We start from the raw sequence: 24,997 nt of genomic DNA, 5'->3' as shown, positions 1-24,997 counted from the left end.
TGTGAGTGAGCGAGTGAATGTGAGTGAGTGTGAGTGTGTGTGAGTGAGTGAGTGTGTATGCGAGTGAGTGAGTGTGTGAGTGTGTGTATGAGTGAGTGAGCGTGTGAGCGAGCGAGTGAGTGAGTGTGTGAGTGTGTGTGAGTGTGAGTGTGAGTGAGTGTGAATGTTAGTGTGTGTGAGTCAGTGTGTGTGAGTGTGTGTGTGAGTGTGAGTGTGTGTGTGAGTGTGTTTGTGAGTGAGTGTGTGAGTGAGTGTGAATGTGTGTCAGTGTGAGTGTGTGTGATTGTGTGTGTGATTGTGTGTGTGAGTGTGAGTGAAAGTGAGTGAGAGTGAGTGTGAGTGAGAGAGTGAGTGTGAGTGAAAGTGAGTGAGTGTGTGTGTGTGAGTGGGAGTGTGTGGGAATGAGTGTGAGTGGGAGTGAGTGTGTGAGTGAGCGTGTGACTGTGAGTGTGTGTGTACGTGTGAGAGTATGAGTGTGAGAGAGTATGTGTGGGAATGAGTGGGAGTGAGTGTGAGTGAGTGAGTGAGTGTGAGTGAGTGAGTGTGAGTGAGTGAGTGTGAGTGAGTGTGTGAGTGAGTGAGTGTGAGTGTGAGTGAGTGTGAGTGAGTGTGTGTGAGTGTGTGAGTGTGAGTGTGTGTGAGTGAGTGCGTGTGAGTGAGTGTGTGAGTGAATGAGTGAGTGTGAGTGTGTGAGTGAGTGTGTGTGAGTTTGAGTGAGTGAGTGTGTGAGTGTGAGTGAGTGTGAGTGAGTGTGAGTGAGTGTGTGAGTGTGAGTAAGTGTGTGAGTGTGAGTGAGTGTGAGTGAGTGGGAGTGTGAGTGTGAGTGAGTGTGTGAGTGTGAGAGTGTGAGTGTGAGTGAGTGTGTGTGTGAGTGTGAGTATGAGTGAGTGTGAGAGAGTGTGTGTGTGAGTGTGTGCGAGTGTGAGTGAGTGTGTGTGTGAGTGAGTGTGAGTGAGTGTGTGTGAGTGTGTGTGAGTGTGAGTGAGTGTGTGTGTGAGTGGGTGTGAGTGAGTGTGAGTGTGAGTGAGTGTGAGTGTGAGTGAGTGTGAGTGAGTGTGAGTGAGTGTGAGTGAGCATGAGTGAGTGCGTGTATGAGTGAGTGTGTGTGAGTGAGTGAGTGAGTGAGTGAGTGAGTGAGTGAGTGAGTGTGAGTGTGAATGAGTGTGAGTGAGTGTGTGAGTGTGAGTAAGTGTGTGTGAGTGTGAGTGAGTGTGTGAGTGTGAGAGTGTGAGTGAGTGTGAGTGTGAGTGAGTGTGTGTGTGTGTGTGAGTGTGTGAGAGTGTGTGAGTGTGTGCGAGTGTGAGTGAGTGTGTGTGTGAGTGAGTGTGAGTGAGTGTGTGAGTGTGTGTGAGTGAGTGTGAGTGTGAGTGAGTGTGAGTGAGTGAGTGTGAGTGTGTGTGTGTGAGTGAGTGTGAGTGTGAATGTGTGTGAGTGTGAGTGTGAGTGAGTGTGTGTGAGTGTGAGTGTGAGTGAGTGTGAATGAGTGTGTGTGAGTGTGAGTGAGTGTGAGTGAGTGTGAGTGAGTGTGAGTGAGTGTGTGAGTGAGTGTGAGTGTGAGTGAGTGTGAGTGAGTGAGTGTGAGTGTGTGTGTGTGAGTGAGTGTGAATGTGAATGTGTGTGAGTGTGAGTGTGAGTGAGTGTGTGTGAGTGTGAGTGTGAGTGAGTGTGAATGAGTGTGTGTGAGTGTGAGTGAGTGTGTGAGTGTGAGTGTGAGTGTGTGTGTGTGTGACTGTGAGTGAGTGTGTGTGTGTGTGAGTGTGAGTGAGTGTGTGAGTGTGAGTGTGAGTGTGAGTGTGTGTGTGTGTGTGTGAGTGTGAGTGAGTGAGTGTGTGAGTGTGGTTGTGAGTGTGTGTGTGTGAGTGAGAGTGTGTGTGAGTGTGAGTGAGTGTGTGAGTGTGAGTGTGAGTGAGTGTGTGAGTGTGAGTGTGAGTGTGAGTGTGTGTGTGTGTGTGAGTGTGAGTGAGTGAGTGTGTGAGTGTGGTTGTGAGTGTGTGTGTGTGAGTGAGAGTGTGTGTGAGTGAGTGAGTGTGTGTGTGTGAGTGTGAGTGAGTGTGTGAGTGTGAGTGTGAGTGTGTGAGTGTGAGTGAGTGTGTGTGTGTGTGAGTGAGTGTGAGTGTGTGAGTGTGAGTGTGAGTGTGTGTGTGTGTGTGAGTGTGAGTGAGTGTGTGAGTGAGTGTGAGTGTGTGTGTGTGAGTGAGAGTGTGTGTGAGTGTGAGTGAACGTGTGAGTGTGAGTGTGAGTGTGTGTGTGTGAGTGAGAGTGTGTGTGAGTGAGTGTGTGAGTGAGTGTGAGTGAGTGTGAGTGTGAGTGTGAGTGATCACCTGGTGCAGCCCCACCCCTGCCCGGTGACCCCTGTCTGACCTCTCTTCCAGCTCCTTCTGTTCCACCTCCAGGGATTTGAAGCTGCCTTTCAATTGGCTGTGTTTCTGGATGAGGCGCTCGAACTCGGCCTCCTGGCTCTCGTGCAGCAGGACCAGCTTCTCGTGGTCCCTGAGCAGTGAGTCGAGGCGCGTTCTCAGCTCCCCGGCCTCCTTTGCGAGTGCCCTGCTCTCAGTTTCCAGCGCTGTCCGCTCACTCTGCAACTGGCTGCTCTGCATTGTCAGTGAGGTATTCTGCAATGTCAGGGACGCCTTATCCACCTAGAGAAGAGGGAGCATTCAGCAACCCGCACACCCAGTCACCTAACCCCACACCCTTCAGCTGCCGGGTTGCTGCACAGTCCTAGGGTCAGTGCTGAGGGAGTACCGCACTGTCGGAGGGTCAGTACTGAGGGAGGGCCGCGCTGTCGGAGGGTCAGTGCTGAGGGAGTGCTGCACTGTTGGAGGGTCAGTACTGAGGGAGTGCTGCACTGTCAGAGGATCAGTGCTGAGGGAGCGCCGCACTGTCAGAGAGTCAGTACTGAGGGAGTGCCGCACTGTTGGAGGGTCAGTACTGAGGGAGTGCCGCACTGTCAGAGGGTCAGTGCTGAGGGAGTGCTGCACTGTCAGAGGGTCAGTACTGAGGGAGTGCTGAACTGTCAGAGGGTCAGTACTGAGGGAGTGCCGCACTGTCAGAGGGACAGTACTGAGGGAGTGCCGCACTGTCAGAGGGTCAGTACTGAGGGAGTGCTGCACTGTCAGAGGGACAGTACTGAGGGAGTGCTGCACTGTGAGAGGGTCAGTACTGAGGGAGTGCTGCACTGTCGGAGGGTCAGTACTGAGGGAGTGCTGCACTGTCGGAGGGTCAGTACTGAGGGAGCACCACACTGTCACAGGGACAGTACTGAGGGAGTGCTGCACTGTCGGAGGGTCAGTACTGAGGGAGCACCACACTGTCACAGGGACAGTACTGAGGGAGTGCTGCACTGTCGGAGGGTCAGTACTGAGGGAGCACCACACTGTCACAGGGACAGTACTGAGGGAGTGCCGCACTGTCGGAGGGACAGTACTGCGGGAGCGCCGCACTGTCAGAGAGTCAGTACTGAGGGAGTGCCGCACTGTTGGAGGGTCAGTACTGAGGGAGTGCCGCACTGTCAGAGGGTCAGTGCTGAGGGAGTGCCGCACTGTCAGAGGGTCAGTACTGAAGGAGTGCTGCACTGTCAGAGGGTCATTACTGAGGGAGTGCTGCACTGTCGGAGGGTCAGTACTGAGGGAGTGCCGCACTGTCGGAGGGTCAGTACTGAGGGAGTGCTGCACTGTCGGAGGGTCAGTACTGAGGGAGCGCCGCACTGTCAGAGAGTCAGTACTGAGGGAGTGCCGCACTGTTGGAGGGTCAGTACTGAGGGAGTGCCGCACTGTCAGAGGGTCAGTGCTGAGGGAGTGCCGCACTGTCAGAGGGTCAGTACTGAAGGAGTGCTGCACTGTCAGAGGGTCATTACTGAGGGAGTGCTGCACTGTCGGAGGGACAGTACTGAGGGAGTGCTGTACAGTCAGAGGGACAGTACTGAGGGAGTGCCGCACTGTCAGAGGGACAGTACTGAGGGAGTGCCGCACTGTCAGAGGGACAGTACTGAGGGAGTGCTGCACTGTCAGAGGGTCAGTACTGAGGGAGTGCCGCACTGTCAGAGGGTCAGTACTGAAGGAGCGCCACACTGTCGGAGGGTCAGTACTGAGGGAGTGCTGTACAGTCAGAGGGACAGTACTGAGGGAGTGCTGTACAGTCAGAGGGACAGTACTGAGGGAGTGCTGCACTGTCAGAGGGACAGTACTGAGGGAGTGCTGCACTGTCAGAGGGACAGTACTGAGGGAGTGCTGCACTGTCAGAGGGACAGTACTGAGGGAGTGCTGCACTGTCAGAGGGACAGTACTGAGGGAGTGCTGCACTGTCGGAGGGTCAGTACTGAGGGAGTGCTGCACTGTCGGAGGGACAGTACTGAGGGAGTGCCGCACTGTCGGAGGGACAGTACTGAGGGAGTGCTGCACTGTCAGAGGGACAGTACTGAGGGAGTGCTGCACTGTCAGAGGGACAGTACTGAGGGAGCGCTGCACTGTCAGAGGGACAGTACTGAGGGAGTGCTGCACTGTCAGAGGGACAGTACTGAGGGAGTGCTGCACTGTCGGAGGGACAGTACTGAGGGAGTGCTGCACTGTCAGAGGGACAGTACTGAGGGAGTGCTGCACTGGCAGAGGGTCAGTACTGAGGGAGTGCTGCACTGTCAGAGGGACAGTACTGAGGGAGTGCTGCACTGTTGGAGGGACAGTATTGAGGGTGTGCTGCACTGTCGGAGGGTCAGTACTGCGGGAGCACTGCACTGTCAGAGGGACAGTACTGAGGGAGCACTGCACTGTCGGAGGGACAGTACTGAGGGAGTGCTGCACTGTCGGAGGGACAGTACTGAGGGAGTGCTGCACTGTCGGAGGGACAGTACTGAGGGAGTGCTGCACTGTCAGAGGGACAGTACTGAGGGAGTGCTGCACTGTCAGAGGGACAGTACTGAGGGAGTGCTGCACTGTCAGAGGGACAGTACTGAGGGAGTGCTGCACTGTCGGAGGGTCAGTACTGAGGGAGTGCCACACTGTCAGAGGGTCAGTGCTGAGAGAGTGCTGCACTGTCAGAGGGACAGTACTGAGGGAGTGCCGCACTGTCAGAGGGTCAGTGCTGAGAGAGTGCTGCACTGTCAGAGGGACAGTACTGAGGGAGTGCCGCACTGTCAGAGGGTCAGTAGTGAGGGAGTGCCGCACTGTCGGAGGGTCAGTACTGAGGGAGTGCTGCACTGTCAGAGGGACAGTACTGAGGGAGTGCTGCACTGTCGGAGGGTCAGTACTGAGGGAGCGCTGCACTGTCGGAGGGTCAGTACTGAGGGAGCGCCGCACTGTCAGAGGGTCAGTACTGAGGGAGTGCCGCACTGTCGGAGGGTCAGTACTGAGGGAGTGCCGCACTGTCAGAGGGTCAGTACTGAGGGAGCGCTGCACTGTTGGAGGGTCAGGACTGAGGGAGTGCTGCACTGTCAGAGCTTCAGTACTGAGGGAGTGCCGCACTGTCGGAGGGTCAGGACTGAGGGAGTGCTGCACTGTCGGAGGGACAGTACTGAGGGAGTGCTGCACTGTCGGAAGGTCAGTACTGAGGGAGTGCTGCACTGTTGGAGGGTCAGTACTGAGGGAGTGCTGCACTGTCACAGGGACAGTACTGAGGGAGTGCCGCACTGTCAGAGGGACAGTACTGAGGGAATGCTGCACTGTCGGAAGGTCAGTACTGAGGGAGTGCTGCACTGTTGGAGGGTCAGTACTGAGGGAGTGCTGCACTGTCGGAGGGACAGTACTGAGGGAGTGCTGCACTGTCGGAAGGTCAGTACTGAGGGAGTGCTGCACTGTCGGAGGGTCAGTACTGAGGGAGTGCCGCACTGTCAGAGGGTCAGTACTGAGGGAGCGCTGCACTGTTGGAGGGTCAGGACTGAGGGAGTGCTGCACTGTCAGAGCTTCAGTACTGAGGGAGTGCCGCACTGTCGGAGGGTCAGGACTGAGGGAGTGCTGCACTGTCGGAGGGACAGTACTGAGGGAGTGCTGCACTGTTGGAAGGTCAGTACTGAGGGAGTGCTGCACTGTTGGAGGGTCAGTACTGAGGGAGTGCTGCACTGTCACAGGGACAGTACTGAGGGAGTGCCGCACTGTCAGAGGGACAGTACTGAGGGAGTGCTGCACTGTCGGAAGGTCAGTACTGAGGGAGTGCTGCACTGTTGGAGGGTCAGTACTGAGGGAGTGCTGCACTGTCGGAGGGACAGTACTGAGGGAGTGCTGCACTGTCGGAAGGTCAGTACTGAGGGAGTGCTGCACTGTCGGAGGGACAGTACTGAGGGAGTGCTGCACTGTCGGAAGGTCAGTACTGAGGGAGTGCTGCACTGTCAGAGGGTCAGTACTGAGGGTGTGCTGCACTGTCAGAGGGACAGTACTGAGGGAGTGCTGCACTGTCGGAAAGTCAGTACTGAGGGAGTGCTGCACTGTCAAAGGGTCAGTACTGAGGGAGTGCTGCACTGTCGGAGGGTCAGTACTGAGGGAGTGCTGCACTGTCACAGGGACAGTACTGAGGGAGTGCCGCACTGTCAGAGGGACAGTACTGAGGGAATGCTGCACTGTCAGAGTGTCTGTACTGAGGGAGTGCCGCACTGTCGGAGGGTCAGTACTGAGGGAGTGCCGCACTGTCACAGGGACAGTACTGCGGGAGTGCCGCACTGTCAGAGGGACAGTACTGAGGGAATGCTGCACTGTCAGAGGGTCAGTACTGAGGGAGCGCTGCACTGTCAGAGGGTCAGGACTGAGGGAGTGCTGCACTGTCAGAGGGTCAGTGCTGAGGGAGTGCTGCACTGTCAGAGGGTCAGTACTGAGGGAGTGCTGCACTGTCAGAGGGTCAGTGCTGAGGGAGTGCTGCACTGTCAGAGGGACAGTACTGAGGGAGCGCTGCACTGTCAGAGGGACAGTACTGAGGGAGTGCTGCACTGTCAGAGGGTCAGTACTGAGGGAGTGCTGCACTGTCAGAGGGTCAGTACTGAGGGAGTGCTGCACTGTCGGAGGGTCAGTACTGAGGGAGTGCCGCACTGTCACAGGGACAGTACTGAGGGAGCGCTGCGCTGTCACAGGGACAGTACTGAGGGAGCGCTGCGCTGTCACAGGGACAGTACTGAGGGAGTGCCGCACTGTCGGAGGGTCAGTACTGAGGGAGTGCCGCACTGTCGGAGGGTCAGTACTGAGGGAGTGCCGCACTGTCGGAGGGTCAGTACTGAGGGAGCGCTGTACAGTCAGAGGGACAGTACTGCGGGAGAGCCGCACTGTCACAGGGACAGTACTGAGGGAGTGCCGCACTGTCACAGGGACAGTACTGAGGGAGCGCTGCGCTGTCACAGGGACAGTACTGAGGGAGTGCCGCACTGTCACAGGGACAGTACTGAGGGAGCGCTGCACTGTGTGATGGTCAGTACTGAGGGAGTGCTGCACTGTCAGAGGGTCAGTGCTGAGGGAGTGCCGCACTGTCAGAGGTTCAGGACTGAGGGAGTGCCGCACTGTCGGAGGGTCAGTGCTGAGGGAGTGCTGCACTGTCAGAGGGTCAGTACTGAGGGAGCACTGCACTGCCTTAGGGACAGTACTGAGGGAGTGCTGCACTGTCAGAGGGTCAGTACTGAGGGAGCACTGCACTGCCTTAGGGTCAGTACTGAGGGAGTGCTGCACTGTCAGAGGGTCAGTACTGAGGGAGTGCCGCACTGTTGGAGGGTCAGTACTGAGGGAGTGCTGCACTGTCAGAGGGTCAGTACTGAGGGAGTGCCGCACTGTTGGAGGGTCAGTACTGAGGGAGTGCTGCACTGTCACAGGGACAGTACTGAGGGAGTGCTGCACTGTCACAGGGACAGTACTGAGGGAGCGCTGCACTGTCACAGGGACAGTACTGAGGGAGCGCTGCACTGTCACAGGGACAGTACTGAGGGAGCGCTGCACTGTCACAGGGACAGTACTGAGGGAGCGCTGCACTGTCGGAGGGTCAGTACTGAGGGAGTGCTGCACTGTCGGAGGGACAGTACTGAGGGAGTGCCGCACTGTTGGAGGGTCAGTACTGATGGAGCGCCACACTGTCACAGGGACAGTACTGAGGGAGTGCCGCACTGTCACAGGGACAGTACTGAGGGAGTGCCGCACTGTCGGAGGGTCAGTACTGAGGGAGCGCCACACTGTCACAGGGACAGTACTGAGGGAGTGCCGCACTGTCACAGGGACAGTACTGAGGGAGTGCCGCACTGTCGGAGGGTCAGTACTGAGGGAGTGCCGCACTGTCACAGGGACAGTACTGAGGGAGTGCTGCGCTGTCACAGGGACAGTACTGCGGGAGCGCCACACTGTCACAGGGACAGTACTGCGGGAGTGCCGCACTGTCACAGGGACAGTACTGAGGGAATGCTGCACTGTCACAGGGACAGTACTGAGGGAGTGCCGCACTGTCGGAGGGTCAGTACTGAGGGAGCGCCACACTGTCACAGGGACAGTACTGAGGGAGTGCCGCACTGTCACAGGGACAGTACTGAGGGAGTGCCGCACTGTCGGAGGGTCAGTACTGAGGGAGTGCCGCACTGTCACAGGGACAGTACTGAGGGAGTGCTGCGCTGTCACAGGGACAGTACTGCGGGAGCGCCACACTGTCACAGGGACAGTACTGCGGGAGTGCCGCACTGTCACAGGGACAGTACTGAGGGAATTCTGCACTGTCACAGGGACAGTACTGAGGGAGTGCCGCACTGTCGGAGGGTCAGTACTGAGGGAGCGCCACACTGTCACAGGGACAGTACTGAGGGAGTGCCGCACTGTCACAGGGACAGTACTGAGGGAGTGCCGCACTGTCGGAGGGTCAGTACTGAGGGAGTGCCGCACTGTCACAGGGACAGTACTGAGGGAGTGCTGCGCTGTCACAGGGACAGTACTGCGGGAGCGCCACACTGTCACAGGGACAGTACTGCGGGAGTGCCGCACTGTCACAGGGACAGTACTGAGGGAGTGCTGCGCTGTCACAGGGACAGTACTGCGGGAGCGCCGCACTGTCAGAGGGACAGTACTGCGGGAGTGCCGCACTGTCACAGGGACAGTACTGAGGGAATGCTGCACTGTCACAGGGACAGTACTGAGGGAATGCCGCACTGTCACGGGGACAGTACTGAGGGAGTGCCGCACTGTCGGAGGGTCAGTACTGAGGGAGTGCTGCACTGTCACAGGGTCAGTACTGAGGGAGTGCTGCGCTGTCACAGGGACAGTACTGCGGGAGCGCCGCACTGTCAGAGGGACAGTACTGCGGGAGCGCCACACTGTCGGAGGGACAGTACTGAGGGAGCGCCGCACTGTCACAGGGACAGTACTGAGGGAGCGCCGCACTGTCACAGGGACAGTACCGAGGGAGTGCCGCACTGTTGGAGGGTCAGTACTGAGGGAGTGCTGCACTGTTGGAGGGACAGTACTGAGGGAGCGCCGCACTGTCACAGGGTCAGTACTGAGGGAGTGCTGCACTGTTGGAGGGTCAGTACTGAGGGAGCACTGCACTGTCAAGGGTCAGTACTGAGGGAGTGCTGCACTGTCGGAGGGACAGTACTGAGGGAGCGCCGCACTGTCAGAGGGTCAGTACTGAGGGAGTGCTGCACTGTCAGAGGGACAGTACTGAGGGAGCGCCGCACTGTCAGAGGGTCAGTACTGAGGGAGCGCCGCACTGTCACAGGGACAGTACTGAGGGAGCGCCGCACTGTCACAGGGACAGTACTGAGGGAGTGCTGCACTGTTGGATGGTCAGTACTGAGGGAGTGCCGCACTGTCACAGGGACAGTACTGCGGGAGTGCCGCACTGTCGGAGGGTCAGTACTGAGGGAGTGCCGCACTGTCGGAGGGTCAGTACTGCGGGAGTGCCGCACTGTCGGAGGGTCAGTACTGCGGGAGTGCCGCACTGTCGGAGGGTCAGTACTGAGGGAGTGCTGCACTGTCAGAGGGTCAGTGCTGAGGGAGTGCTGCACTGTCAGAGGGTCAGCGCTGAGGGAGTGCTGCACTGTCAGAGGGTCGGTACTGAGGGAGTGCCGCACTGTCGGAGGGTCAGTACTGTGGGAGTGCCGCACTGTCGGAGGGTCAGTACTGCGGGAGTGCCGCACTGTCGGAGGGTCAGTACTGAGGGAGTGCTGCACTGTCAGACGGTCAGTGCTGAGGGAGTGCCGCACTGTCAGAGGGTCAGTACCGAGGGAGTGCTGCACTGTCAGAGGGTCAGTACTGAGGGAGTGCCGCACTGTCAGAGGGACAGTACTGAGGGAGTGCCGCACTGTCGGAGGGTCAGTACTGAGGGAGTGCTGCACTGTCACAGGGACAGTACTGAGGGAGCGCCGCACTGTCACAGGGACAGTACCGAGGGAGTGCTGCACTGTCAGTGGGTCAGTGCTGCGGGAGTGCCGCACTGTCACAGGGACAGTGCTGAGGGAGCACCGCAGTGTCACAGGGACAGTACTGAGGGAGTGCCGCAGTGTCACAGGGACAGTACTGCGGGAGTGCCGCACTGTCACAGGGACAGTACTGAGGGAGTGCCGCAGTGTCACAGGGACAGTACTGAGGGAGTGCCGCAGTGTCACAGGGACAGTACTGCGGGAGTGCCGCACTGTCACAGGGACAGTACTGAGGGAGTGCCGCAGTGTCACAGGGACAGTGCTGCGGGAGTGCCGCACTGTCACAGGGACAGTACTTAGGGAGTGCTGCACTGTCAGAGGGTCAGTGCTGCGGGAGTGCCGCACTGTCACAGGGACAGTGCTGCGGGAGTGCCGCACTGTCACAGGGACAGTACTGAGGGAGTGCCGCACTGTCACAGGGACAGTGCTGCGGGAGTGCTGCACTGTTGAAGGGTCAGTACTGAGGGAGTGCTGCACTGTCAGTGGGTCAGTACTGAGGGAGTGCTGCACTGTCAGTGGGTCAGTACTGAGGGAGTGCTGCACTGTCAGAGGGACAGTACTGAGGGAGTGCTGCACTGTCAGAGGGTCAGTACTGAGGGAGTGCCGCACTGTCACAGGGACAGTACTGAGGGAGTGCTGCACTGTCACAGGGACAGTACTGAGGGAGTGCCGCACTGTCACAGGGACAGTGCTGCGGGAGTGCCGCACTGTCACAGGGACAGTACTGAGGGAGCGCCGCACTGTCGGAGGGTCAGTACTGAGGGAGTGCTGCACTGTCAGAGGGACAGTACTGAGGGAGTGCTGCACTGTCAGAGGGTCAGTACTGAGGGAGTGCCGCACTGTCAGAGGGTCAGTACTGAGGGAGTGCTGCACTGTCGGAGGGTCAGTACTGAGGGAGCGCCGCACTGTCGGAGGGTCAGTACTGAGGGAGTGCCGCACTGTCAGAGGGTCAGTACTGAGGGAGTGCTGCACTGTCACAGGGACAGTACTGAGGGAGTGCCGCACTGTCACAGGGACAGTGCTGCGGGAGTGCTGCACTGTTGAAGGGTCAGTACTGAGGGAGTGCTGCACTGTCAGTGGGTCAGTACTGAGGGAGTGCTGCACTGTCAGTGGGTCAGTACTGAGGGAGTGCTGCACTGTCAGAGGGACAGTACTGAGGGAGTGCTGCACTGTCAGAGGGTCAGTAATGAGGGAGTGCCGCACTGTCACAGGGACAGTACTGAGGGAGTGCTGCACTGTCACAGGGACAGTACTGAGGGAGTGCCGCACTGTCACAGGGACAATGCTGCGGGAGTGCCGCACTGTCACAGGGACAGTACTGAGTGAGCGCCGCACTGTCGGAGGGTCAGTACTGAGGGAGTGCTGCACTGTCAGAGGGACAGTACTGAGGGAGTGCTGCACTGTCAGAGGGTCAGTACTGAGGGAGTGCCGCACTGTCAGAGGGTCAGTACTGAGGGAGTGCTGCACTGTCGGAGGGTCAGTACTGAGGGAGCGCCGCACTGTCGGAGGGTCAGTACTGAGGGAGTGCCACACTGTTGGAGGGTCAGTACTGAGGGAGTGCTGCACTGTCGGAGGGTGAGTACTGAGGGAGTGCTGCACTGTCAGAGGGTCAGTACTGAGGGAGTGCCGCACTGTCAGAGGGTCAGTACTGAGGGAGTGCTGCACTGTCACAGGGACAGTACCGAGGGAGTGCTGCACTGTCACAGGGACAGTACTGAGGGAGCGCCGCACTGTCACAGGGACAGTACTGAGGGAGTGCTGCACTGTCACAGGGACAGTGCTGAGGGAGTGCCGCACTGTCACAGGGACAGTACTGAGGGAATGCTGCACTGTCACAGGGACAGTACTGAGGGAATGCCGCACTGTCACGGGGACAGTACTGAGGGAGTGCCGCACTGTCGGAGGGTCAGTACTGAGGGAGTGCTGCACTGTCACAGGGTCAGTACTGAGGGAGTGCTGCGCTGTCACAGGGACAGTACTGCGGGAGCGCCGCACTGTCAGAGGGACAGTACTGCGGGAGCGCCACACTGTCGGAGGGACAGTACTGAGGAGCGCCGCACTGTCACAGGGACAGTACTGAGGGAGCGCCGCACCGTCACAGGGACAGTACCGAGGGAGTGCCGCACTGTTGGAGGGTCAGTACTGAGGGAGTGCTGCACTGTTGGAGGGACAGTACTGAGGGAGCGCCGCACTGTCACAGGGTCAGTACTGAGGGAGTGCTGCACTGTTGGAGGGTCAGTACTGAGGGAGCACTGCACTGTCAGAGGGTCAGTACTGAGGGAGTGCTGCACTGTCGGAGGGACAGTACTGAGGGAGCGCCGCACTGTCAGAGGGTCAGTACTGAGGGAGTGCTGCACTGTCAGAGGGACAGTACTGAGGGAGCGCCGCACTGTCAGAGGGTCAGTACTGAGGGAGCGCCGCACTGTCACAGGGACAGTACTGAGGGAGCGCCGCACTGTCACAGGGACAGTACTGAGGGAGTGCTGCACTGTTGGAGGGTCAGTACTGAGGGAGTGCCGCACTGTCACAGGGACAGTACTGCGGGAGTGCCGCACTGTCGGAGGGTCAGTACTGAGGGAGTGCCGCACTGTCGGAGGGTCAGTACTGCGGGAGTGCCGCACTGTCGGAGGGTCAGTACTGCGGGAGTGCCGCACTGTCGGAGGGTCAGTACTGAGGGAGTGCTGCACTGTCAGAGGGTCAGTGCTGAGGGAGTGCTGCACTGTCAGAGGGTCAGTGCTGAGGGAGTGCTGCACTGTCAGAGGGTCGGTACTGAGGGAGTGCCGCACTGTCGGAGGGTCAGTACTGTGGGAGTGCCGCACTGTCGGAGGGTCAGTACTGCGGGAGTGCCGCACTGTCGGAGGGTCAGTACTGAGGGAGTGCTGCACTGTCAGACGGACAGTGCTGAGGGAGTGCCGCACTGTCAGAGGGTCAGTACCGAGGGAGTGCTGCACTGTCAGAGGGTCAGTACTGAGGGAGTGCCGCACTGTCAGAGGGACAGTACTGAGGGAGTGCCGCACTGTCGGAGGGTCAGTACTGAGGGAGTGCTGCACTGTCACAGGGACAGTACTGAGGGAGCGCCGCACTGTCACAGGGACAGTACCGAGGGAGTGCTGCACTGTCAGTGGGTCAGTGCTGCGGGAGTGCCGCACTGTCACAGGGACAGTGCTGAGGGAGCACCGCAGTGTCACAGGGACAGTACTGAGGGAGTGCCGCAGTGTCACAGGGACAGTACTGCGGGAGTGCCGCACTGTCACAGGGACAGTACTGAGGGAGTGCCGCAGTGTCACAGGGACAGTACTGAGGGAGTGCCGCAGTGTCACAGGGACAGTACTGCGGGAGTGCCGCACTGTCACAGGGACAGTACTGAGGGAGTGCCGCAGTGTCACAGGGACAGTGCTGCGGGAGTGCCGCACTGTCACAGGGACAGTACTTAGGGAGTGCTGCACTGTCAGAGGGTCAGTGCTGCGGGAGTGCCGCACTGTCACAGGGACAGTGCTGCGGGAGTGCCGCACTGTCACAGGGACAGTACTGAGGGAGTGCCGCACTGTCACAGGGACAGTGCTGCGGGAGTGCTGCACTGTTGAAGGGTCAGTACTGAGGGAGTGCTGCACTGTCAGTGGGTCAGTACTGAGGGAGTGCTGCACTGTCAGTGGGTCAGTACTGAGGGAGTGCTGCACTGTCAGAGGGACAGTACTGAGGGAGTGCTGCACTGTCAGAGGGTCAGTACTGAGGGAGTGCCGCACTGTCACAGGGACAGTACTGAGGGAGTGCCGCACTGTCACAGGGACAGTACTGAGGGAGTGCCGCACTGTCACAGGGACAGTACTGAGGGAGTGCCGCACTGTCACAGGGACAGTACTGAGGGAGCGCCGCACTGTCGGAGGGTCAGTACTGAGGGAGTGCTGCACTGTCAGAGGGACAGTACTGAGGGAGTGCTGCACTGTCAGAGGGTCAGTACTGAGGGAGTGCCGCACTGTCAGAGGGTCAGTACTGAGGGAGTGCCGCACTGTCGGAGGGTCAGTACTGAGGGAGCGCCGCACTGTCGGAGGGTCAGTACTGAGGGAGTGCCGCACTGTCAGAGGGACAGTACTGAGGGAGTGCTGCACTGTCACAGGGACAGTACTGAGGGAGTGCCGCACTGTCACAGGGACAGTGCTGCGGGAGTGCTGCACTGTTGAAGGGTCAGTACTGAGGGAGTGCTGCACTGTCAGTGGGTCAGTACTGAGGGAGTGCTGCACTGTCAGTGGGTCAGTACTGAGGGAGTGCTGCACTGTCAGAGGGACAGTACTGAGGGAGTGCTGCACTGTCAGAGGGTCAGTACTGAGGGAGTGCCGCACTGTCACAGGGACAGTACTGAGGGAGTGCCGCACTGTCACAGGGACAGTACTGAGGGAGTGCCGCACTGTCACAGGGACAGTGCTGCGGGAGTGCCGCACTGTCACAGGGACAGTACTGAGGGAGCGCCGCACTGTCGGAGGGTCAGTACTGAGGGAGTGCTGCACTGTCAGAGGGACAGTACTGAGGGAGTGCTGCACTGTCAGAGGGTCAGTACTGAGGGAGTGCCGCACTGTCAGAGGGTCAGTACTGAGGGAGTGCTGCACTGTCGGAGGGTCAGTACTGAGGGAGCGCCGCACTGTCGGAGGGTCAGTACTGAGGGAGTGCCACACTGTCTGAGGGTCAGTACTGAGGGAGTGCTGCACTGTCGGAGGGTGAGTACTGAGGGAGTGCTGCACTGTCAGAGGGTCAGTACTGAGGGAGTGCCGCACTGTCAGAGGGTCAGTACTGAGGGAGTGCTGCACTGTCACAGGGACAGTACCGAGGGAGTGCTGCACTGTCACAGGGACAGTACTGAGGGAGCGCCGCACTGTCACAGGGACAGTACTGAGGGAGTGCTGCACTGTCACAGGGACAGTGCTGAGGGAGTGCCGCACTGTCACAGGGACAGTGCTGCGGGAGTGCCGCAGTGTTTGATGGGTTGGGTTATGCTCTGCTAACCTCACCTGCAGCTGAGCGTTTAGTGTCTGGAGATTGGAGGTCTGTTCCTGTAGGGACACGGTATGTTCCTGCAGCATCACGATCTGAGCCTGCAGCTTGGTGTTCTGGGTTTCCAGTTGCTTCACGTAGCCGGTGAGTGCTCCCTTCTCAGCCAGAAGCGTCGCGTTCTGTAAAGGGAATTGTTAAAGCATCAGCCCGGTCTCCCTCCTGAGTCGTGAGTTTGAGCCCCACACCAGGGACACGAGTACACAATCCAGACTGACACTCTCAGTGCCTGTACTGAGGGACACCGCACTGTCGGAGGGTGAGTACTGAGGGAGTGCCGCACTGTCAGAGGGTCAGTACTGAGGGAGTGCTGCACTGTCGGAGGGTCAGTACTGAGGGAGTGCCGCACTGTCAGAGGGTCAGTACTGAGGGAGTGCCGCACTGTCGGAGGGTGAGTACTGAGGGAGTGCCGCACTGTCAGAGGGTCAGTACTGAGGGAGTGCTGCACTGTCGGAGGGTGAGTACTGAGGGAGTGCCGCACTGTCAGAGGGTCAGTACTGAGGGAGTGCTGCACTGTCAGAGGGTCAGTACTGAGGGAGTGCTGCACTGTCACAGGGTCAGTACTGAGGGAGTGCTGCACTGCCGGATGGTCAGTACTGAGGGAGTGCTGCACTGTCGGAGGGTCAGTACTGAGGGAGAGCTGCACTGTCAGAGGTCAGTACTGAGGGAGTGCTGCACTGTCAGAGGGTCAGTACTGAGGGAGTGCCGCACTGTCAGAGGGTCAGTGCTGAGGGAGTGCTGCACTGACAGAAGGTCAGTACTGAGGGAGTGCTGCACTGTTGGAGGGTCAGTGCTGAGGGAGTACTGCACTGTCGGAGGGTCAGTGCTGAGGGAGTGCTGCACTGACAGAAGGTCAGTACTGAGGGAGTGCTGCACTGTTGGAGGGTCAGTGCTGAGGGAGTACTGCACTGTCGGAGGGTCAGTGCTGAGGGAGTGCTGCACTGACAGAAGGTCAGTGCTGAGGGAGTGCTGCACTGTCAGAGCGTCAGTGCTGAGGGAGTGCTGCACTGTCAGAGCTTCAGTACTGAGGGATTGCCGCACTGTCAGAGGGTCAGCACAGAGGGAGGGCTGCACTGTCGGAGGGTCAGTACTGAGGGAGTGGTGCACTGTCAGAGGGTCAGTACTGAGGGAGTGCCACACTGTCAGAGGGTCAGTGCTGAGGGAGTGCTGCACTGTCAGAGGGTCAGTACTGAGGGAGTGCTGCACTGTCAGAGCTTCAGTACTGAGGGAGTGCTGCACTGTCAGAGCTTCAGTACTGAGGGAGTGCTGCACTGTCAGAGGGTCAGTACTGAGGGAGTGCTGCACTGTCAGAGCTTCAGTACTGAGGGAGTGCTGCACTGTCAGAGGGTCAGTACTGAGGGAGTGCTGCACTGTCAGAGCTTCAGTACTGAGGGAGTGCCGCACTGTCAGAGCTTCAGTACTGAGGGAGTGCCGCACTGTCAGAGCTTCAGTACTGAGGGAGTGCCGCACTGTCAGAGCTTCAGTACTGAGGGAGCGCCGCACTGTCAGAGCTTCAGTACTGAGGGAGTGCTGCACTGTCAGAGCTTCAGTACTGAGGGAGTGCCGCACTGTCAGAGGGTCAGTACTGAGGGAGTGCTGCACTGTTGGAGGGTCAGTACTGAGAGAGTGCTGCACTGTTGGAGGGTCAGTACTGAGGGAGTGCTGCACTGTGTGAGGGTCAGTACTGAGGGAGTGTTGCACTGTCGGAGGGTCAGTACTGAGGGAGCGCTGCACTGTCGGAGGGTCAGTACTGAGGGAGTGCCGCACTGTCAGAGGGTCAGTACTGAGGGAGTGCTGTACTGTCAGAGGGTCAGTACTGAGGGAGTGCTGCACTGTCAGAGGGGCAGTACTGAGGGAGTGCTGCACTGTCAGAGGGTCAGTGCTGAGGGAGTGCTGTACTGTCAGAGGGTCAGTGCTGAGGGAGTGCTGCACTGTCAGAGCTTCAGTACTGAGGGATTGCCGCACTGTCAGAGGGTCAGCACAGAGGGAGTGCTGCACTGTCGGAGGGTCAGTACTGAGGGAGTGGTGCACTGTCAGAGGGTCAGTACTGAGGGAGTGCCACACTGTCAGAGGGTCAGTGCTGAGGGAGTGCTGCACTGTCAGAGGGTCAGTACTGAGGGAGTGCTGCACTGTCAGAGCTTCAGTACTGAGGGAGTGCTGCACTGTCAGAGGGTCAGTACTGAGGGAGTGCTGCACTGTCAGAGCTTCAGTACTGAGGGAGTGCTGCACTGTCAGAGGGTCAGTACTGAGGGAGTGCTGCGCTGTCGGAGGGTCAGTACTGCGGGAGTGCTGCACTGTCAGAGCTTCAGTACTGAGGGAGCGCCGCACTGTCGGAGGGTCAGTACTGAGGGAGTGCTGCACTGTCAGAGGGTCAGTGCTGAGGGAGTGCTGCACTGTCAGAGCGTCAGTGCTGAGGGAGTGCTGCACTGTCAGAGCTTCAGTACTGAGGGATTGCCGCACTGTCAGAGGGTCAGCACAGAGGGAGTGCTGCACTGTCGGAGGGTCAGTACTGAGGGAGTGGTGCACTGTCAGAGGGTCAGTACTGAGGGAGTGCCACACTGTCAGAGGGTCAGTGCTGAGGGAGTGCTGCACTGTCAGAGGGTCAGTACTGAGGGAGTGCTGCACTGTCAGAGCTTCAGTACTGAGGGAGTGCTGCACTGTCAGAGCTTCAGTACTGAGGGAGTGCTGCACTGTCAGAGGGTCAGTACTGAGGGAGTGCTGCACTGTCAGAGCTTCAGTACTGAGGGAGTGCTGCACTGTCAGAGGGTCAGTACTGAGGGAGTGCTGCACTGTCAGAGCTTCAGTACTGAGGGAGTGCCGCACTGTCAGAGCTTCAGTACTGAGGGAGTGCCGCACTGTCAGAGCTTCAGTACTGAGGGAGTGCCGCACTGTCAGAGCTTCAGTACTGAGGGAGCGCCGCACTGTCAGAGCTTCAGTACTGAGGGAGTGCTGCACTGTCAGAGCTTCAGTACTGAGGGAGTGCTGCACTGTCAGAGCTTCAGTACTGAGGGAGTGCTGCACTGTCAGAGGGTCAGTACTGAGGGAGTGCTGCACTGTCAGAGCTTCAGTACTGAGGGAGTGCTGCACTGTCAGAGGGTCAGTACTGAGGGAGTGCTGCACTGTCAGAGCTTCAGTACTGAGGGAGTGCTGCACTGTCAGAGGGTCAGTACTGAGGGAGTGCTGCGCTGTCGGAGGGTCAGTACTGCGGGAGTGCTGCACTGTCAGAGCTTCAGTACTGAGGGAGCGCCGCACTGTCGGAGGGTCAGTACTGAGGGAGTGCTGCACTGTCAGAGGGTCAGTGCTGAGGGAGTGCTGCACTGTCAGAGCGTCAGTGCTGAGGGAGTGCTGCACTGTCAGAGCTTCAGTACTGAGGGATTGCCGCACTGTCAGAGGGTCAGCACAGAGGGAGGGCTGCACTGTCGGAGGGTCAGTACTGAGGGAGTGGTGCACTGTCAGAGGGTCAGTACTGAGGGAGTGCCGCACTGTCAGAGGGTCAGCACAGAGGGAGTGCTGCACTGTCAGAGGGTCAGTACTGAGGGAGTGCTGCACTGTCAGAGCTTCAGTACTGAGGGAGTGCTGCACTGTCAGAGCTTCAGTACTGAGGGAGTGCTGCACTGTCAGAGGTTCAGTACTGAGGGAGTGCTGCACTGTCAGAGCTTCAGTACTGAGGGAGTGCTGCACTGTCAGAGGGTCAGTACTGAGGGAGTGCTGCACTGTCAGAGCTTCAGTACTGAGGGAGTGCCGCACTGTCAGAGCTTCAGTACTGAGGGAGTGCCGCACTGTCAGAGCTTCAGTACTGAGGGAGTGCCGCACTGTCAGAGCTTCAGTACTGAGGGAGCGCCGCACTGTCAGAGCTTCAGTACTGAGGGAGTGCTGCACTGTCAGAGCTTCAGTACTGAGGGAGTGCTGCACTGTCAGAGCTTCAGTACTGAGGGAGTGCCGCACTGTCAGAGGGTCAGTACTGAGGGAGTGCCGCACTGTCAGAGGGTCAGTACTGAGGGAGTGCTGCACTGTTGGAGGGTCAGTACTGAGAGAGTGCTGCACTGTTGGAGGGTCAGTACTGAGGGAGTGCTGCACTGTGTGAGGGTCAGTACTGAGGGAGTGTTGCACTGTCGGAGGGTCAGTACTGAGGGAGCGCTGCACTGTCGGAGGGTCAGTACTGAGGGAGTGCTGTACTGTGTGAGGGTCAGTGCTGAGGGAGAGCTGCACTGTCGGAGCGTCAGTGCTGAGGGAGTGCCACAGTGTCAGAGGTGCCCTCTTTCAGATGAGGCATTAAACCAAGGCCTGCCCTCTCGAGTGGGTGTAAAAGATCCCACGGCCGCTATTGGAAGAAGAGCCGGGGGGCGGGGAGTTCTCCCTGGTGTCCTGGGGCTGATATTTATCCCTCGACCAATGTCAGTTGGGAAAGAACAGGTGATCCGGGTCATTATTGCTCTCTGTGGGATCTTGCTGTGCGCATGCTCAGCAGTGACTACACTTCAAGGAGACTTCTTTGGGCTGAGAGGTGCTTGGGGACGTTCTGAGGTTGTGAAAGGTGCTACATGAATGCAAGTCTTTTCTTCCTTTCCAGGGTGGGGGGTGCTGGATTCGAAGCCGGGCCCTGGGATGAGGCTGAGGGAAGAAGATTTCGCTGACTGGTGGGGTCCTCCAGGCTCCGAGGGCCAGGATGGCCAGTGTTGGCAACCGTTGCTACGGCTGGGATTGTACATAAATCACAGGCCTGAGCACAGACTAATCTGTCCCTTATGGACATTGGAAGTTCCCAGGCCTATTGCGTACACCTGGGCCAGCCTGAGAGGTCGCTTGATCCAACGATAATAGAGTTATTGACTAATTAGCGATTAATCAATCCAACTAGACTCACAGAGCAGACAGCGGTGACCCCCAGTGGTGGCAGCCAAGCTGCCCTCCTCCTCTCAAACATGTGTTACACATTAACTCTCTAATTCCTCTGGATCGAATTTCGAGAATCTTTGAGTGAGAAACAGCCACACCCACAAAGACACAAACGTACACACACACACGCACACACACACACGTATACACACACACACACACGTACACACACACACGTACACACACACACACGCACACACACACACACACACACACACGTACACACACACACGCACACACACACACACACACACGTACACACACACACACACGCACACACACACACACACACACGTACACACACACACACACATGTACACATGCGCACACACACACACAAACACATGCACACACACGCATGTACACACGTACACACACACACACGCATGTACACATGCGCACACACACACACACACACATGCACACACACGCATGTACACACACACGCATGTACACACTCACACAGACACACACACATACACACACACACACACTCATACATACACACACACATGCACACACACGCACACACACACACGTACGTATACACACTCACACACACATGTACACACACACACGCATGTACACAAACACACATACACATACACACACACACAAATAAACACACACACGCACACACATACATACACACACACACGTACACACACACACACGCACACACACATGTACACAAACACACACACGTACACACACACACATACACACACACACGCACGTATACACACACGCATGTACACACACACACACACTCATGTACACACACACACACACACATACACACACACACGCGCACGTACACACACACACACATACACACACACATACACACACACACACGCACACACACATGTACACATGAACACACGCACACGCACGCATGCAACACACACATATATGATGGTGTGCTGACATTATCACTTGGCTAGTATTCCAGAGACCCAGGGTAATGCTCTGGGGACCTGGGTTCGAATCCCACCTTGGAAAATGGTGGAATTTGAATTCATTAAAAATCTGGAATTAAAAATCTAATGAAACCATTGCCGATTGTGATAAAAACCCATCTGGTTCACTAATGTCCCCTTTAGGGAAGGAAATCTGCTGTCCTTACCTGGTCTGGGCCTACATGTGACTCCAGACCCACAGCAACGTGGTCGACTCTTAACTGCAACCTGTACAGGGGCAATTAGGGATGGGCAATAAATGCTGGCCTAGCCAGTGACACCCACATCTCATGAATAAAAAAATTACACACCACTCGTGTCCCTGCGTAACAGGCTCGAGTGGGGCTGAACGGCTGCTGCCTCCTGTATAGGCTCAAGGGGGCTGAGTGATCTCCTCGTGTTGGTTAAAGAGGTTGATTTTAAAGAGCATCTTAAAGAATGGGAGAGAGGTGGGGAGGTTTAGGCAGGGAATTCCAGAGATAAGGGCCCCCAAGCAGCTGAAGGCATGGCCGCCAATGGTGGAGCGATGGGAATTGAGGGGATGCTCAAGAGGCCGGAGTTGGAGGAGTGGAGATCTCGAAGGGTTTTAGGGGCTGGAGGAGGTTACAGAGATAGGGAGAGTTGTATGGGCGGGAGGAGGTTACAGAGATAGGGAGGGTTGTTGGGGCTGGAGGAGGTTACAGAGATAGGGAGGGTTGTAGGGGCTGGAGGAGGTTACAGAGATAGGGAGGGTTGTAGGGGCTGGAGGAGGTTACAGAGATAGGGAGGGTTGTAAGGGCTGGAGGAGGTTACACAGATAGGGAGGGTTGTAGGGGCTGGAGGAGGTTACAAAGATAGGGAGGGTTGTAGGGGCCGGAGGAGGTTACAGAGATAGGGAGAGTTGTATGGGCTGGAGGAGGTTACAGAGATAGGGAGGGTTGTTGGGGCTGGAGGAGGTTACAGAGATAGGGAGGGTTGTAGGGGCTGGAGGAGGTTACAGAGATAGGGAGGGTTGTTGGGGCTGGAGGAGGTTACAGAGATAGGGAGGGTTGTAGGGGCTGGAGGAGGTTACAGAGATAGGGAGGGTTGTAGGGGCTGGAGGAGGTAACAGAGATAGGGAGGGTTGTAGGGGCTGGAGGAGGTTACAGGGTTAGGGAGGGGTGTAGGGGCTGGAGGAGGTTACAGAGATAAGGAGGGTTGTAGGGGCTGGAGGAGGTTACAGAGATAGGGAGGAGTGTAGGGGCTGGAGGAGTTTACAGAGATAGGGAGGGTTGTAGGGGCTGGAGGAGGTTACAGAGATAGGGAGGGTTGTAGGGGCTGGAGGAGGTTACAGAGATAGGGAGGGTTGTAGGGGCTGGAGGAGGTTACAGAGATAGGGAGGGTTATGGGGATGGAGGAGGTTACAGAGATAGGGAGGGTTGTAGGGGCTGGAGGAGGTTACAGAGATAGGGAGGGGTGTAGGGGCTGGAGGAGTTTACAGAGATAGGGAGGGTTGTAGGGGTTGGAGGAGTTTACAGAGATAGGGAGGGGTGTAGGGGCTGGAGGAGTTTACAGAGATAGGGAGGGTTGTAGGGGCTGGAGGAGGTTACAGAGATAGGGAGGGTTGTAGGGGTTGGAGGAGGTTACAGAGATAGGGAGGGTTGTAGGGGCTGGTGGAGATTACAGCGAAAGGGGGGATGTAGGGGCTGGAGGAGGTTACAGAGATAGGGATGGTTATGGGGATGGAGGAGGTTACAGAGATAGGGAGGGGTGTAGGGGCTGGAGGAGGTTACAGAGATAGGGAGTGTTGTAGGGGCTGGAGGAGGTTACAGAGATAGGGAGGGGTGTAGGGGCTGGAGGAGGTTACAGAGATAGGGAGGGTTGTAGGGGTTGGAGGATTTTACAGAGATAGGGAGGGGTGTAGGGGCTGGAGGAGTTTACAGAGATAGGGAGGGTTGTAGGGGCTGGAGGAGGTTACAGCGATAGGGAGGGTTGTAGGGGCTGGAGGAGGTTACAGAGATAGGGAGGGCTGGAGGAGGTTACAGAGATAGGGAGGGTTGTAGGGGCTGTAGGAGGTTACAGAGATAGAGAGGGTTGTAGGGGATGGAGGAGGTTACAGAGATAGAGAGGGTTGTAGGGGCTGGAGGAGGTTACAGAGATAGGGAGGGTTGTAGGGGCTGGAAGAGGTTACAGAGATAGAGAGGGTTGTAGGGGCTGGAGGAGGTTACAGAGATAGGGAGGGTGTAGGGGCTGGAGGAGGTTACAGAGATAGGGAGGGTTGTAGGGGCTGGAGGAGGTTACAGAGATAGGGAGGGTTGTAGGGGCTGGAGGAGGTTACAGAGATAGAGAGGGTTGTAGGGGCTGGAGGAGGTTACAGAGATAGGGAGGGTGTAGGGGCTGGAGGAGGTTACAGAGATAGGGAGGAACGAGGGCTTTGAAAACAAGGATGAGAATTTTAAAATCAAGATATCGCTTGACCGGGAGCCAGTGTTGGTCAGCGAGCACAGGGGTGATAGGGGAAGGGAACTTGCTATGACTTAAGACGCAGGCAGCAGGATGACCTCAAGTTTAGGATGTGGGAGACCAGCTGGGAGTGAGTTGGAATCGTCGAAGAGACCAAGACAGGGATGAGGGTTTCAGCAGGAAATCAGCTGAGACAGGGATGGAGTCGGGCGGAAATGGGCGTCTTAGTGATGGTGCAGATCTGAGGTCGGAAGCTCATCTTGGGTCGAATGTGGCACCAAGACTGGCTGATCTCACACTGTCGCCAAGGAGAGGGATGGAGTTGGTGGTTAAGGAACAGAGTTTGGAGTGGGGAATGAAAACAATGGCTTAGAGGGGACCTATGAGTTGTCTTGCTGGACAATAAAAGAGGGCAGGAGAGAGAGGCCCCACTCACAACAATCCCATCACCCTCTCTGGGGTCTGCAGCCCTTACCTCTCTCTCAACCTCAATCAGATGATCACTGATTGCTTCCTTGATACTCTCCCGGCGTTCCGGCTTCGTCTCCAATGGTGTCTCTGTCTCCCTCGCCATGGCAACCAACTGGTCCGCTGCCTCTTCCCTCGGCCCCACCTGTTCCAAGTTCCGCTTTAACTGGAGAAGAGATTGTGGTGGTTTTTTAAAAAGTGATCAGTGGGGCAGGGACACAGTTAGAGAGCATGGGGCAGGGGTTCCCTGGCTCTGCCGGTGTCCTTGATGGATTATGGTCCAAAGCCCTGAGACCAGGCCAAGAGGCCTCCGACTAGACCGAGAAACCTGTGACTAGGCCAAGAGGGACTAGGCTGGGAGGCCTGTGACTAGGCCGAGAGGCCTGTGACTAGGCCAAGAGGCCTGTGACTAGGACAGGAGGCCTGCGACTAGGCCGAGAGGCCTGCGACTAGGACAGGAGGCCTGCGACTAGGCCGAGAGGCCTGCGACTAGGACAGGAGGCCTGCGACTAGGCCGAGAGGCCTGCGACTAGGACAGGAGGCCTGCGACTAGGCCAAGAGGCCTGTGACTAGGACAGGAGGCCTGCGACTAGGCCGAGAGGCCTGCGACTAGGCCGAGAGGCCTGCGACTAGGCCAGGAGGCCTGCGACTAGGCCGAGAGGCCTGTGACTAGGCCAGGAGGCCTGCGACTAGGCCGAGAGGCCTGTGACTAGGCCAGGAGGCCTGCGACTAGGCCGAGAGGCCTGCGACTAGGTTGGGAGCCTGACCTGGAGATGTCCTGAATGAGCTAAGGCTCCCTCCACCCCTGAAAAGGGCCATGAGATAGAGCAGGCTTCTGGGAGCTCCTGATCTC

The 24,997-nt window shown here is 57.7% G+C and overlaps 1 protein-coding gene across 1 annotated transcript in view; it reads right to left on the bottom strand.

Annotated features, from left to right (window-relative positions):
- Window positions 1-24,997, bottom strand: part of LOC121272954 (girdin-like) — a gene marked incomplete at its 3' end in the record, with an annotated part of 75,685 nt that overhangs the window by 8,803 nt on the left and 41,885 nt on the right. Inside the window, exons 14-16 of the mRNA XM_041179853.1 lie at window positions 24,152-24,310; window positions 15,358-15,519; window positions 2,362-2,639 (exon numbers count right to left, since the gene is read on the bottom strand). Of these exons, the coding sequence (XP_041035787.1) occupies window positions 2,362-2,639; window positions 15,358-15,519; window positions 24,152-24,310 (599 nt within the window). The remainder of the gene's footprint in view (window positions 1-2,361; window positions 2,640-15,357; window positions 15,520-24,151; window positions 24,311-24,997) is intronic.

The sequence above is a fragment of the Carcharodon carcharias genome, chromosome 37 (genome assembly GCF_017639515.1).
Source record: "Carcharodon carcharias isolate sCarCar2 chromosome 37, sCarCar2.pri, whole genome shotgun sequence".
NCBI lineage: Eukaryota > Metazoa > Chordata > Chondrichthyes > Lamniformes > Lamnidae > Carcharodon > Carcharodon carcharias.
This window is presented reverse-complemented; position numbering and strand designations above follow the sequence as displayed.